Raw genomic sequence first — 16,096 nt, 5'->3', positions numbered from 1 at the left:
ATATAATTCAAATTAACAATTTGTTTCCACGACATCCACATGTTTTACTAATTCACAATTTTAAGTTATAATAAATGTAATAAGTAATTACGAAATATTATAACAATTCGTTCCCCTTACGAGAAAAAGATTAACAAACTATAATATTATATAAATATATTATTTGAAAAAAAACTAAAATAAATTGAAGAACAATTTCTTAACAAGAAGGTTTTTAAGTGCGAATTTACATTGCATGGTAAAAACAGAACACAGTGTCTTAAAGAAGTTTAAATTAGACAGTATTTATGAACCTGTAAATGTAGAAAACGAATGCAATACAGAATATTTATTTATGGCATTTTCAATAGTATATTAGTAGATAAATTAACATGTATCTATATAGTATGAAAACGAATAAATCATTATTTTGGCTAAATTCATCTGGATAGATCATTTTAGTCAGAATAAACATTTCATCATTTCAGTACAAGAACAAGCTTAAATGCTATCTATAACAACTTACATTTTATCCCAAATGTTACATGGTCGAAAATATGTAGAAATATAGCCTATACGAGAACAAATTACAGAACAAAAATGTTTAGTTCATGCGGACCGAATGAAAAGCCGTTAATTAAGCGGACTCTCTGTAAAATAGAGGACGTGCTGAATCAGTCGAGTCTGCAGATTATCATCAATGTTTATAATGTTCCACGCAGATACTGTTGATGAAAAAATTTAATATCTAAATGTCCAGGTAAGTCAAGTGTTCAGTCAGTTAATAAATGCACCGGCGTTTTTGGCTACAGCTTCCTCATCCACGGAGTGGCCGCTGTACATACACAAAGAACTATAAATGTTTTTATTTTAAGTGGTTTTAAGCAATCAGTTATAAATATATTTGTATTTGTGTTGATCAGTTAGATTAAAGTTATTTTAATCTTTAAAACTGCATCTAGATGCAGACGACGCTACAGTTATTCTGTCATCTTAGTTTCATTTCTTTCATTTATATATAAGGCTGACAACTTCATTAAAACAATATTTGAACTCCATAACTTATTGCTAGCCATTTTTACAGATTCTCGAACTAGCAAATTACCAAAGGGCATTCTGGGATGAGCGAGCGGTGCTGAGCGTATTGAGCGAGCGGAGCGGAATTTTCGGAAATGCGCTCTGATGGAAATATTACCGCACCGCTCAACGCTCCGCTCCCGCTCCGCACCGCTCACATGCTCTGGTTCACACAGAAGCCTCTCTTGCCAATTTTACGGAAAGTTTCAGCGACCAAAGTGCTGTATGAATGACTTTGAAGTCTGGTCCAAAAAGGAGGTCACCAGATCATCTTGTAGTACTATTTATTTTTGTATCCATGTGTTAACGGGTGAAATCTGTAACCATAGTGATGGTTGTAAAATTGCACCTTTGTTTTCAAAAGAAGTATTATTTTCGCACAGACTTGGCGTTGTACAACAACAAGGCACAAATGTATTCATACGTTACAAATATAAGCGCAATGTTTGAATGCGTGCAGTATCTCTACATAAGAGAGTTGGCATTGGCACACTGTATCATCAATGAAAAAATATAAAATATTGCATAAAATAAAACAAAAACAATTGACTTTTTTAAATTAAAACATGTCATTTGTTGCAATGTTATTAAACCTAAACCTAAATGGCATTAAACCTCAATAATCATGATAAAAATGATACTGGGCTTAATATCCAACTTGTTATTTCCATCTTACTCCTGACTAAAATATTTTAGTATGTAAACAAACTTTTCTTATTACTTTTTCTTTACAGGGCAGAAAGGGGCGGGGCTCCATCTTTGTGTGGGCTTCAGGAAACGGTGGGCGGAGCCGTGATCACTGTTCATGTGATGGCTACACTAACAGCATCTACACCATCTCCATCAGCAGTACGGCAGAGAGCGGCCGTAAGCCCTGGTATCTGGAAGAGTGTTCCTCAACCCTCACCACCACCCACAGCAGTGGAGAAAATTATGACCGCAAAATCGTAAGTTACCAAGAAGAACGTTCAAAACTGCAGCTACATCACTGTATGTTTAACACACGACAATGCTGCTCTATTTTTACTGAATGCACTGTTTGCAAATAACAAAGCATCAGCATAACCTGTGAGAATTATGTTGTTTAGGGTTTGAAGATTCTGTAGTTTGTCTATCATGCTTGGATTCTGTATTATTGAGGGAAGAGATGAATCACTATTGGCGTTTTTCATTGCATAGTACCGCACAGGTTGGTTTGTGTCAGCTCATTTTTCTTTGGCTTGGTTAGCTTTAACATCGAGTTTAGTAGCACTTCAGAGTGGGAGGGATTATAGGCGTGTCGTTATATTTGCGCTGCCTACTGCTGTGACATCATACAAAAATTTGAGCGAGTATCGTTGGAATGCAGCGTTTCCCATACATTCATTTATTTGTCAGTCCATAACAAAATCTAAATTGACCACCACAAATAGATGTTTGCACATCGCGTTTATCACCACCACTTTCTCACACCCATAGCGTCAGTCATCGCGCTGAGCGGGGCCTCAATTTAGTTGCAAAAATGCCATGCATACATGCAGAAGAGTGCAATGTGGATGTGCCACCACAAACTGCAAGAAAAACACTGGTATGGTGTTCCTGATTCTCAGCCTGTGGAGTTTGGAAACTTACAACAAAGCACAGATGGCAACAGGTTTGCTCGAGACAGCATACGCATGAAGGTAAAGCTAATCTTGCATTTAGAGATGATGTTGGTAGTGACGATTCTTTCAGACCTACAGTGTTTTCAAGTCACTTTTGAGTATCAGTTCAGCTTGCTTGGAACCCCAACTGAGGTGGTACTTAAAAAGTACCGGGTACTATGTACTGTACCCAGTGGAAATGCCCCTAAAAGTGTGCTGAGCAGATCCGACCCCTGGGGAATTATGCAATGGAAAGCGCCATGGTTGACTAGTTCTCAACAACTATTCAGTAGTTGGACACATGGACACAGTAGTTGGTTTGATCTGCTACAGTATGTTGGTCAGTGTGTCACAAGACTGTCGTAATGTTAACCCTTTGCGGTTTACACACGCTTTCACACTTTTGTTTGAAGAGAGCTACAGACCGACAGCTCTTCTTGTCTCTCAGCTTGTCGTGAAGTGTCGTGCGACATTCCACATTGGCTTTTGAACTCCTTTCGCAAATACATGTTTACATACCGAAGCCAAGCACTGTGGTGCATTTGTATTTTTTTCATCTTGCAGTTCTTGGGTAATTCATCAGATGGATGCATTAATAATTTACAAAAAAACTAAAAATAAATTCCATTCAAATGCTTGACTGTCCTTCCTAATACCCCAGCTTCCAAAATGTAGCAAATAAAGGGTTATGGCTGTGACACCAATTCGCTATATTTATATTACAGGGGACAATCCATTTACACCTCTTTTACGAAACTAGCAAGACACTGTTATAATCAACAGACGTCCGTGGAAAGCCATTGGAAACAATGTAGTTTTGTTGTGTTTTTGTTATAATGGGAATTTTTTCGAGTTTTCGGCAACCAAAAATATTCAGCCGAAACGGCGAAAAAAGTATCTTTCTCGAGCACTTGAAATATATCCATATCTTCCATATATGTAATATTTTTGCTGTATTTATAAAGTGTGTGCGCACCTCTCACCCTAAACTGGTTGCTGTTTAAACGCGTCATCAAAAACTTAAAACATTTCACTTATTTGCCATTGTTTACCCCTTTTTTGGCCTGTTTTGCTTTTTTGGCCAAATAGTTTTGGCTTCTGAACATTTGATTTATCGCTACAGTTTTTATGCATCATGTTGCTCATAAAGCAACATGGATTTAAAGTACAAATACAATCTCAGTTTATGAGCTCCAATATTCATGGTGTAAATCTATGTAAAAAAAATTAATCAACAATAACTTTTTGTCTGTCTTTTCTATTTCTTTGTGTTTCTTGTTAGATCACTACAGATCTGAGACAGCGATGCACAGACAGTCACACTGGAACATCAGCATCAGCTCCAATGGCAGCAGGGATCATTGCTCTCGCTCTAGAGGCAAAGTAAGTGACTGAGATGAACCCGCCACCCGCTTTCAGTGCCCTATCTCTTATCTCTGGCAAGGTCAAAAAATTTAAATTTTTAACCACTAATTCAGTGGTTCTCAAACTTTTCGAAGTGTATGGGGGTAATTTTAGGCCAATATTATTGAAAATGGACAGAGTAAAAGTCACAAATAGATATTACAACTTGTAATCACAAAACGCAATCTACAAATAGATTAAAAATCCACAAACACAGTCCTTGTGATCCGCAAATGTAAAACAAGATCTACGAATCGTCTTTGTGATCCACAAATATAAAGCATGATTTACAAAAAGAAATCAGTGACTTGTACTTGAAAACCAGAATTTGAATGAATGTAAAGTGACTTCTTTGCAGATGAATATCATTTTCTATTTGTAGATTGTGTCACATTTGTTTTCAGAATTCTGACACTATTGTTTCGCTTTGGTGACAAAATAATGCCATAATCGTTGAAAATGAAGAGACTACAATTTGTAAACACGAAACAAATCTGCAAATAGGTTCCAAATCTGCAAACAAACTCCTCATGATCCGCAAATGTAAAACGAGATCTACAAATATATAAAAATCCACGAACAGACTCTTCATGACATACAAATATAAAATGCGATTTACAAATAGATTTAAAATCCGCAAACCAACTCTTTATGATTCACAAATTGAAATCATCGACTTGTACTTGACAAACAGAATTTAAATGAATGCAAAGTGATTTGTCTGCGCATGAGGGTCATTATTTGTTTGTAGATTGTGTTGCATTTGTTTTCAGAATTTTGGCACAACTGTTTCGCTGTTTTCCATTAAAAAAATCTACAAATGCCCTCCTCACAATTTGCAAACAAACACAGTCTAACTTGTATTTTTCAACCATTGTAAAAAGACATTCTTACACATTCTGTGCAAAGTTTAGCATGCAAGTGTTGAATCTGTGTTTGCAAATCACAGGGCATTCACGAATCCTTCTGCACAAGTCTACAGATCTTTTTGGCACTATCTTTCCGCAGAGTTTGTCACTACGATCCACGCGTGTAGTCAGCCAATCAGGGGTATTGCTTCAAAGTAATGCCACGCCCCCTCAATAAGCTCTTTTCAAAATAAAAGCTGGGCTCACTGCCATTTACCGTTGCCGGTGTTACAGCGCTGAAAGGCGGCCAGACCGCGTTATCGATATTATATTAATGATATTAAAGCATTTATGTATAGCATGGCAAATATGTAGCATTAACGTGAACTAGAACAACCCCTCGTTTAAGTTATTATCAGTGCCTGACAATTCAGCCGAGGTCATTAAATCGTTAAAAACACTGCATGAAGCGGTTTTATCCTTAAAACATCAGTGTCTCTTCAACGAACATTTGCCGAGCGTCAGCGAGCCAGCTGGATGGAGTGGAGCTGCTAAGGTGACGCAGCTAAAATAAAGCAAGCGGGTGCAACGATAATATTGGATGTAACTTGCCGTAATTAACAAAAACATGAGCCTTATTTGACAGCAGCACTTATTGAACTATTTGACCATATGCATTTGATATACATACCGTGACCGGAATGCACTTACAAATCGCGCTGTTATTAGAAACATTTAACTGTTTCCAGACTGAGCATGGAGACAAACAAGCGCAAGCCGTTTATAGAAGCAGCTGCCTGTCAGCGTGTACGGAATGAAGTCAAAACGGTCTCGGTTTTTAGACCGGCAGTCTGCCTGTGCCATTCCACCCTAATCCGGACTGCAAATTACATGTTAATATTATATCCACCATTTACAATCCTTCCTTTAAGGTCTGTTCTGCTTTTAACAGCTCAAAGCTATTACTCTCTGTAGCTTTCGAGTCCGTTGTAGGCTACAGGTAAATTTTGCAGTTGTTTTAGTTAACTTTGCAGAGCATTTTATTGTCGGAAATGGTCCTGGGCTGGGTTTTCCTATAACGATTGAATTTAGCACTCAAGAGTGCTTTCTACAAGGTAAAACGATCGCTCGCAGCTGGGTTTTAAGTGCTACTAACGAGTCGCTATCCCTTTGTCAAGTGCTGAAATGTCACTTACTGAATAACTCGTAATTGTAGCAGAAGCTTGTTTAGGCTAATGATCTTCAGCCGATGTGCACTAATATTTTTTAAAATATTATTAATTATTTTTCAATGACTTATTAAATGTTTTAATAATTTGTGCATCATGAAATATTCTTTTTTCATATTTAGTTAGGACTCGTCCCACTGCGCAATGCCTTCTGCATTTTATAATATAGTTTAGATTTTTCTTTTTATTTGTTGTTTATTATCTATGTTTATTTATTATTAAGGATTATTGCATTGTACCGTAAATATTTATTTGGTTTCTTTAATCAGATGCCATACCCTTCAAAAAAATATTTTTTTACTGTAGCCTAGATGAATTATAGCAGCAATTGGTAGGAACCATTTATCAATTTGCTAGTACCAACTTTTACCAAAATTGTACCAAATACGTTTTCCTTCTTAATTAATTTATGTTTAGTCATTTAAATTTCATTTCTCGTTGGAATTTTAAATATATTATATTAAAGTAATTTAAACAAATAAACAAAGAAAAAAAACCCCAATAAATAAATATAGCCTACATTTAAAACATTACATTATCGTTATTGCAGGAGTGCAATTTGCTGGTTGTCCTGCAGTAGACCTTGTAACACTGCTGTCTTACGATGCACTTATAAATTAACGATTACTCCAGAGCACTCGTAGATCTACGATGATTTTCGAGTGCTACTTAAGCTACAAAGCTTTTGGGAAACGGCCCATAATTCTAAGATGAATTTTAAGATTGTTTTTACGATCTACTTAGCGATGCTTTTGGGAAACCCAGCCCTGCTCGTTTGGAATTTGCCTGGCGCACAGCTCTAGTCAGAAAGATTAAAAGGCGGGCTTTGTTTTTAAAAAATGTAATGCATTTCTTGATACTACAATAATGAACAAGTCACCCATTTATCAAGTATCGAATCATTATTTTCACTTAATCCTTTTTGCTTTTTACAAAAGTAGAATAGGCACGCATATTCTGCATTTATCCAAAATTATGACTGTGGCATGAAGAAACTTTCCTATTTTAGTGAAAAATAAATAAGTTCTTTTGCTATTATTACGTAGCATATATTGATGATTTTTAATAACAAATATGACCGTTTTAAACAAACTAAGTACACTGATAAAAATAATATGAAAAAAATTATACGCTGGATTTACTAAAAAAAAAAATACAGTGCATCATTTTTACATACACTTTTTAAAAGTAAGTTTTACATTGAATTTAAGCCTTTGCAATTTAAGCAATTGCAATGTTTAAGTAAGTTTTACATGGAGAAGCAATTAGGCCTACTAAAAATTCCATGTAAAATTTACTTTAAAAAGTGGATGCAAAAATGATGCACTATATTTTTAAGTTAATACAGCCTATTATTTTTTTATAATTATTTAATTTCCTTCTCACAAATTTTACATGATAAAATTTAGGAATTAACTAAATGATGTGTTAATCTAGAATTACTCACATTTTTGCATTATTTTCTACTCAAAAATAGTTTTTCTTTTAACCTATTTTTTATATAATTGACTAATTTTATTTAGTTAAATTTACTAAGCCACAAAACATTTTTTACAGTGTAAAATAAGAAAAACGAAGTAGATAAAACCGCATACCCAGCTAGACACTCAAATCGAGCTAGGCACTCAAATCGAGTCAAAACAGTCTTGGCTTTTAGACCCGCAGTCTGCAATCCACCCTCACCCGGACTGCAGGTGACATGTTAAAATTATTCCACCCGTTACATCAAATTATTCCCCCCCTCCCCTTCATTGTCCCCCAACCCTACCACCAGTGAATAAATAAATACATTAAATAAAAACAAGCACTTTAAACAAAAAGCACACAGAATTCTTTTTTTGGTTTTTAACTGAATTCTAAACACTAAAGTTAATTCCTTAAAGTTAATTAAGGGTTAATCCCTAGTCCTCCCCTCGCGAGTTGTTTTTTGTTCAGGGCCTAAATGTGCATTGAAATATAGTTGATGTATTTCATAAAATTAATAAAAGATATACAATTATAAATTATTGTTGAATTATCCCTTTTTCCAAGTATGTCATTATGCACAATGTATCAAACTTTGAAAATGAAACAAAAACAATAACTTAAAAGTCCTTTTAAAAGCAGTAGTTATTAATGACATAACTGCATATACTGTACATTGTATATTTTGCACGTTTCTCATCCTCTTTTTAATCCTGCTTGACTGAAGGCTTCCGTTAGAACGTTTCTCGTTTGTCGTAAGGTTTTTGTACATTAAAGCTGTTGAGTTTCTCCCGCGGACTTTTCCCCCTCGCGCTCGGGCACGCTGTCTGCACGCTGTATATGAACTTGAACGCACCGCCTAAAGTCGAGGGCAGGGCGAACACTTCTAGTTCTAAACAGGTTAACTGAAAGCACAATGACATTAAATGAGCTGACGCCTATTTCGTTTTTTTTTTTTCGCAGACGCGCACAGCTCCAGTCAGGACATATTAGCCAGTTTTGTATATCAGTAGGTTCCAAACTATTGCAACCCCATACGTATTTACAAGACCTACATTTTTTTATAGAAATATAGGGGAAAACACATTTGTTCCCTTTTAGTAGTTTTTTAACAAGTTTACTTAAATAATATTAAAATATAGGGTTGCACAATTATGGCAAAATCATAATTGTTTAGGCTACTGTATTTGCACTGAATTGGAAATGATATATTAGAAAAATACAATGAATTTTCAAGGCTGCAGAGAACAGTATAGTAGATATGGCTACTGAGGATTTAATTATATTATTTTAATAGTCAGCGAGTCCCACTCCGGCCCTCATTTTGAGTGTCTAGCTGGGTGCACATTTTTACCGACTTTCTTTTTCTTATTTTGGTAAAAAATTAACAAGTTCTATTATTATGTAGCATGATTTTTTTTATAACAAATATGACTGACTTATTCATTGGCAAATGCAGAACAATGAGGAGAAAGCAAAGGTAGGCTACACGCCTTTCTCCCTTATATGATTAAAGGCTTAACTGTCATTTTTAAAACGAAAGCACATGCTTGTCAAATTTATGCTGGGCTGGATAAATGCAGAATCAACAATATCTTAATTTTTTTTCGATTTATTTGTTCGTATTCATTGACCCTTTTTTTTCTTGTGCCAATAGCACGGTTGTCTTTTTCCTGTCACTCAGCACGAATTTCTATAGCCTATATTGTTTTCCATGAACACAAATACATATATCAAATACTGCCTGACGAAATTTTTTGACCGAGCCAGCATAAATTTGACAAGCATAAACAATCCGCTTTCGGTTTAAATTTGTTTTTAAATTAAATACATTTTAAAATTACATTTAGCTTATGTTCCCCATGATTAATCTTCTCATCGCAAGGAAGAGGCGTGTCGCCTATGTTCTACACGTTCCTTGTTGTTCTGCATTTGCCAATAAATAAATAAATAAATAAATAGGCTACTTAGTTTGTTTAAAACTGTCATATTTGCTAGATAATAATAGCAAAATAACTTATTTATTTATCACTAAAGGAAGGTTCCTTCAACGCCACAGTCATAAATTTGATTAAATTCAGAATATGCCTGCCTATTCTACTTTTTGTAAAATGCAAAAGGGATTAAGTGAAAATAATTAATCAATACTTGATAAATGGATAGCCTAATCAGTCCTGACTAGAGCTGTGTGCCAGTCACATTCCAAACGAACAGGGCTGGGTTTCCCGATAACGATTAAACTTAGCACTTAAGAGCGCTTTCTACGAGCTACTTAACGAACATTCGTTGTTCATTTACGTGCGTTTCCCAAAGATGCACGTATAACGATCGCTCGCAACTGGGTAATGCAATAATCCTTAATAATAAATAAACATAGATAATAAACAACAAATAAAAAGAAAAATCTAAACTATATTATAAAATGCAGAAGGCATTGCGCAGTGGGACGAGTCCTAACTAAATATGAAAAAAGAATATTTCATGATGCACAAATTATTAAAACATTTAATAAGTCATTGAAAAATAATTAATAATATTTTAAAAAATATTAGTGCACATCGGCTGAAGATCATTAGCCTAAACAAGCTTCTGCTACAATTACGAGTTATTCAGTAAGTGACATTTCAGCACTTGACAAAGGGATAGCGACTCGTTAGTAGCACTTAAAACCCAGCTGCGAGCGATCGTTTTACCTTGTAGAAAGCACTCTTGAGTGCTAAGTTCAATCGTTATAGGAAAACCCAGCCCAGGACCATTTCCGACAATAAAATGCTCTGCAAAGTTAACTAAAACAACTGCAAAATTTACCTGTAGCCTACAACGGACTCGAAAGCTACAGAGAGTAATAGCTTTGAGCTGTTAAAAGCAGAACAGACCTTAAAGGAAGGATTGTAAATGGTGGATATAATATTAACATGTAATTTGCAGTCCGGATTAGGGTGGAATGGCACAGGCAGACTGCCGGTCTAAAAACCGAGACCGTTTTGACTTCATTCCGTACACGCTGACAGGCAGCTGCTTCTATAAACGGCTTGCGCTTGTTTGTCTCCATGCTCAGTCTGGAAACAGTTAAATGTTTCTAATAACAGCGCGATTTGTAAGTGCATTCCGGTCACGGTATGTATATCAAATGCATATGGTCAAATAGTTCAATAAGTGCTGCTGTCATATAAGGCTCATGTTTTTGTTAATTACGGCAAGTTACATCCAATATTATCGTTGCACCCGCTTGCTTTATTTTAGCTGCGTCACCTTAGCAGCTCCACTCCATCCAGCTGGCTCGCTGACGCTCGGCAAATGTTCGTTGAAGAGACACTGATGTTTTAAGGATAAAACCGCTTCATGCAGTGTTTTTAACGATTTAATGACCTCGGCTGAATTGTCAGGCACTGATAATAACTTAAACGAGGGGTTGTTCTAGTTCACGTTAATGCTACATATTTGCCATGCTATACATAAATGCTTTAATATCATTAATATAATATCGATAACCCGGTCTGGCCGCCTTTCAGCGCTGTAACACCGGCAACGGTAAATGGCAGTGAGCCCAGCTTTTATTTTGAAAAGAGCTTATTGAGGGGGCGTGGCATTACTTTGAAGCAATACCCCTGATTGGCTGACTACACGCGTGGATCGTAGTGACAAACTCTGCGGAAAGATAGTGCCAAAAAGATCTGTAGACTTGTGCAGAAGGATTCGTGAATGCCCTGTGATTTGCAAACACAGATTCAACACTTGCATGCTAAACTTTGCACAGAATGTGTAAGAATGTCTTTTTACAATGGTTGAAAAATACAAGTTAGACTGTGTTTGTTTGCAAATTGTGAGGAGGGCATTTGTAGATTTTTTTAATGGAAAACAGCGAAACAGTTGTGCCAAAATTCTGAAAACAAATGCAACACAATCTACAAACAAATAATGACCCTCATGCGCAGACAAATCACTTTGCATTCATTTAAATTCTGTTTGTCAAGTACAAGTCGATGATTTCTATTTGTGAATCATAAAGAGTTGGTTTGCGGATTTTAAATCTATTTGTAAATCGCATTTTATATTTGTATGTCATGAAGAGTCTGTTCGTGGATTTTTATATATTTGTAGATCTCGTTTTACATTTGCGGATCATGAGGAGTTTGTTTGCAGATTTGGAACCTATTTGCAGATTTGTTTCGTGTTTACAAATTGTAGTCTCTTCATTTTCAACGATTATGGCATTATTTTGTCACCAAAGCGAAACAATAGTGTCAGAATTCTGAAAACAAATGTGACACAATCTACAAATAGAAAATGATAATCATCTGCAAAGAAGTCACTTTACATTCATTCAAATTCTGGTTTTCAAGTACAAGTCACTGATTTCTTTTTGTAAATCATGCTTTATATTTGTGGATCACAAAGACGATTCGTAGATCTTGTTTTACATTTGCGGATCACAAGGACTGTGTTTGTGGATTTTTAATCTATTTGTAGATTGCGTTTTGTGTTTACAAGTTGTAATATCTATTTGTGACTTTTACTCTGTCCATTTTCAATAATATTGGCATCATATTACCCCCATAGAAGTGCCCCTTTTTGTGTATGGTGCATCCCTTCGCAGCCTCCCCCAAAGAAAATTGATTGCATAAATCTCAAACTTAAAATTTGAATGAAACAAAACATTAAATGATGCAATGTAGGGCTGTTGGCCGGTAGCTACAGTATATATTTTTGTGGTTTGATTACACAGAATTTATGATAATGTAATGTATTTAATAAAATGTCATAAAACTGAGGCCCCCCTGGCACCATCTCACACCCCCCAAGGGGGGCCTGCCACCCAGTATGGAAACCACTGCACTAATCAATGCTATAAATAGTGATGGATTTTATAAATATCAATCAGGGCAGTTTTCTTTTGGGCTGCCACTTGAACTCACTGGCCTGGGACAAAATTTTAAGGGTGGACCCCATTTTCTATTTACTTGGCAACACACAGTGTTTTGTGGGACCAGGACTATATCTATGTTAATGGTCTGAGTTGACTGGGGAGAAAGCTATGCATTGTGTGTTTGTGCATTTGTTTTATATTTTTGGTCTGGGGGGGTGATGGTGGTGTTGTGTTTAACTCTTTCACCGCCAGCGTTTTTAAAAAAAGTTGCCAGCCAGCGCCAGCGTTTTTCATGATTTTCAGTTTAATGCCTTCCAGAAAATGTTCTTCTTTAAATATATAAACATACAATATACCAAATGAAAGAACAGACCCTCTGCTTTCAAACAAAAAAAACGGTTTCATCCTACCTTCAGTGGTTCTTTTGTAATCAGCTTTTGAATATGGGTAGGTTTCTGCAAAAACACCACATTTTGAGCAAAAAGCAGAGATAATTCAATTTTTGTGACGGACTTTTCATAGAGATCCCATTCAGAGCGATCTTTAAAACAGACACGGACATGCAGCCGCTTGCCATAGGGCAATACTTCCGGGTTTAAAAAGTTGCGGAAGGGCGCCACCTGGTGGATAATAGCGGTATTGCGGAAAGACTGAAAATCTCGTCATTGGCAGGGAAGCGTTTTCTCTTAATTGACGAGATATCTCGTCAATGGCGGGGAAAGCGTTAAAGATGCCATTCATTGCTCATTAATTTGATGTGCAATGAAACTATGCCCTGTTGTTATTGAGCGTTCTATGTTTATGTTAATAGTGGTTATTACTGAGACAAACACTATTGCTTATACTTGGGCTTGTAAACTCCTAAAACATTGATTCCCAAGGAACAAACAAACTGATAAAATGTATACCTTGTAATGCACTGTAGGTCTATTTGGATAAGTACCTGCCAAAAGCATAAATTCACATTGAAGGAGTTACCCAAGCACATGCAGGGCCAGACATAAGGGTGGGTTATTTTAACTTGGGTCAGTACACAATAATTCAGAACACACTTGCAGAGCTATAATTTACTCTAGAAACCTTAGCAACTTCATAGCAACACCCTAGAAACCACCCACATCACCCTAGTCTGTGGTAACGCTCGCACTGGCTCATGCTTCTCACATTTTGAAATATTAAAATCTGGTATGTTTGGGTATTATTACTTTTATTAATTTTACTTATTTGAATGTATGTATTTGCTTTTGTCTCACAGTCCTTTCCTGACATGGAGAGATGTACAGCACATTATTGTGAAGACTTCTCGCGCTGGTCATCTCAGCGCTCCTGATTGGAAAACTAATGCAGCTGGTTATAATGGTAACAGCATTTTTTTAAAAGAGCTGTCTTGTTCCATTGATTCAGAAGTTTTAGTTGATTATATTTAAAGGTCAGTGGCCTCTTGGGCCTCCTTTTACCCAGAAAACCTGCTTGTGCTGTTTCCAAGTACAGACTGCTTGAAAAGCTGTACAGTTGTAGACACAGTTGTCTAGATTTAGATGATAACTGTATGGTTGTAGAGCGGGTTGTCTAGATTCAGGACGATAACTGTATGGTTGTAGGCGTGGTTGTCTAGATTAGGGGTGAGAACTGTACTGTTGTCTAGATTCAGGACGATAGCTGTACAGTTGTAGAAGCAGTTGTCTAGATTCAGGATGATAACTGTAAGGTTGTAGGCGTGGTTGTCTAGATTCAGGACGATAGCTGTACAGTTGTAGACACCGTTGTCTAGATTCAGGACGATAACTGTAAGGTTGTAGGCGTGGTTGTCTAGATTAGGGGTGAGAACTGTACTGTTGTCTAGATTCAGGACGATAGCTGTACATTTGTAGACACAGTTGTCTAGATTCAGGACGATAACTGTATGGTTGTAGGCGTGGTTGTCTAGATTAGGGGTGAGAACTGTACTGTTGTCTAGATTCAGGACGATAGCTGTACAGTTGTAGAAGCAGTTGTCTAGATTCAGTATGGTAGATGTATGGCTGTAGACGTGGTTGTCTAGATTCAGGACGGTAGCTCTACGGCTGTAGACGCGGTTGTCTAGAATCAGGACGATAGCTGTACGGTTGTAGAAGCGGTTGTCTAGATTCAGGATGATAACTGTATGGTTGTAGACATGGTTGTCTAGATTCAGGACGGTAGATGTACGGCTGTAGACGTGGTTGTCTAGATTCAGGACGGTAGCTATACGGCTGTAGACGCAGTTGTCTAGAATCAGGACGATAGCTGTACGGTTGTAGAAGCGGTTGTCTAGATTCAGGATGATAACTGTATGGTTGTAGACATGGTTGTCTAGATTCAGGACGGTAGATGTACGGCTGTAGACGTGGTTGTCTAGATTCAGGACGATAACTCTACGGTTGTAGACGCCCTTGTCTAGATTCGGGACGATAACTCTACGGTTGTAGACGCCGTTGTCTAGAGTCAGGACAATAGCTGTACGGTTGTAGACACGGTTGTCTAGATTCAGGACAATAGCTGTAAGGTTGTAGACACGGTTGTCTAGATTCAGGACAATAGCTGTAAGGTTGTAGACGCGGTTGTCTAGTTTTAGGAGGATAGGTGTACAGCTGTAGACGCTGTTGTCTAGATTCAGGATGATAGCTATATGGCTGTAGACGCAGTTGTCTAGAATCAGGACGATAGCTGTACGGTTGTAGAAGCGGTTGTCTAGATTCAGGATGATAACTGTATGGTTGTAGACATGGTTGTCTAGATTCAGGACGGTAGATGTACGGCTGTAGACGTGGTTGTCTAGATTCAGGACGATAACTCTACGGTTGTAGACGCCCTTGTCTAGATTCGGGACGATAACTCTACGGTTGTAGACGCCGTTGTCTAGAGTCAGGACAATAGCTGTACGGTTGTAGACACGGTTGTCTAGATTCAGGACAATAGCTGTAAGGTTGTAGACACGGTTGTCTAGATTCAGGACAATAGCTGTAAGGTTGTAGACGCGGTTGTCTAGTTTTAGGAGGATAGGTGTACAGCTGTAGACGCTGTTGTCTAGATTCAGGATGATAGCTGTACGGTTGTAGACGCTGTTGCCTAGATTCAGAATGATAGCTATACGGTTGTAGATGCCTTTGTCTAGATTTAGGATGATAACTTTACGGTTGTAGACGCAGATGTCTAGATGCAGGAGAATAATGCATTTATAGATGGTATTGTCTAGAATCTAGATTTAGGAAAATAACTGTACAGTTACAAATGCAGGAGAAAACTGTACAGTTATAGATATAGTTGTCTAGATTCAGACAAATACCTGTACAGTTATAGATATATTTGTCTAGAATGAGAAAAATACCTGTACAATTATAGATATAGTTGTCTAGATAAAGGAAAATAACTACAGTTATAGTTGGAAAGGAAAATAGCTGTACCGTTAGCTGTACACCAAAGCGTTTAAATGTGGCTGTAAAACGTCAGGCGGATGCCAATTGTGAGCACTTCCCAGCGTTCATTCAGCTAAGCACTTTGGTTGCTATGATACTGAACTGTTTTGTTTATCAGTTGTTGTAAGCTGTGACTGTTGGTTGTTGTGATATTTGTCCCGCCCCTCCTGCA

The 16,096-nt window shown here is 37.0% G+C and overlaps 1 protein-coding gene across 4 annotated transcripts in view; it reads left to right on the top strand.

Moving 5' to 3' along the window:
* The window catches only part of pcsk5b (proprotein convertase subtilisin/kexin type 5b), a 74,993-nt gene that overhangs the window by 19,939 nt on the left and 38,958 nt on the right, over window positions 1-16,096 (top strand). For all 4 annotated transcript variants that reach the window (XM_065247530.2, XM_073816257.1, XM_065247534.2 and 1 more), the window contains exons 8-10: window positions 1,791-2,003; window positions 3,961-4,061; window positions 13,746-13,849. In XM_065247530.2, the coding sequence (XP_065103602.1) occupies window positions 1,791-2,003; window positions 3,961-4,061; window positions 13,746-13,849 (418 nt within the window). The remainder of the gene's footprint in view (window positions 1-1,790; window positions 2,004-3,960; window positions 4,062-13,745; window positions 13,850-16,096) is intronic.

Source organism: Paramisgurnus dabryanus, chromosome 11, assembly GCF_030506205.2.
Source record: "Paramisgurnus dabryanus chromosome 11, PD_genome_1.1, whole genome shotgun sequence".
NCBI lineage: Eukaryota > Metazoa > Chordata > Actinopteri > Cypriniformes > Cobitidae > Paramisgurnus > Paramisgurnus dabryanus.
This window is presented reverse-complemented; position numbering and strand designations above follow the sequence as displayed.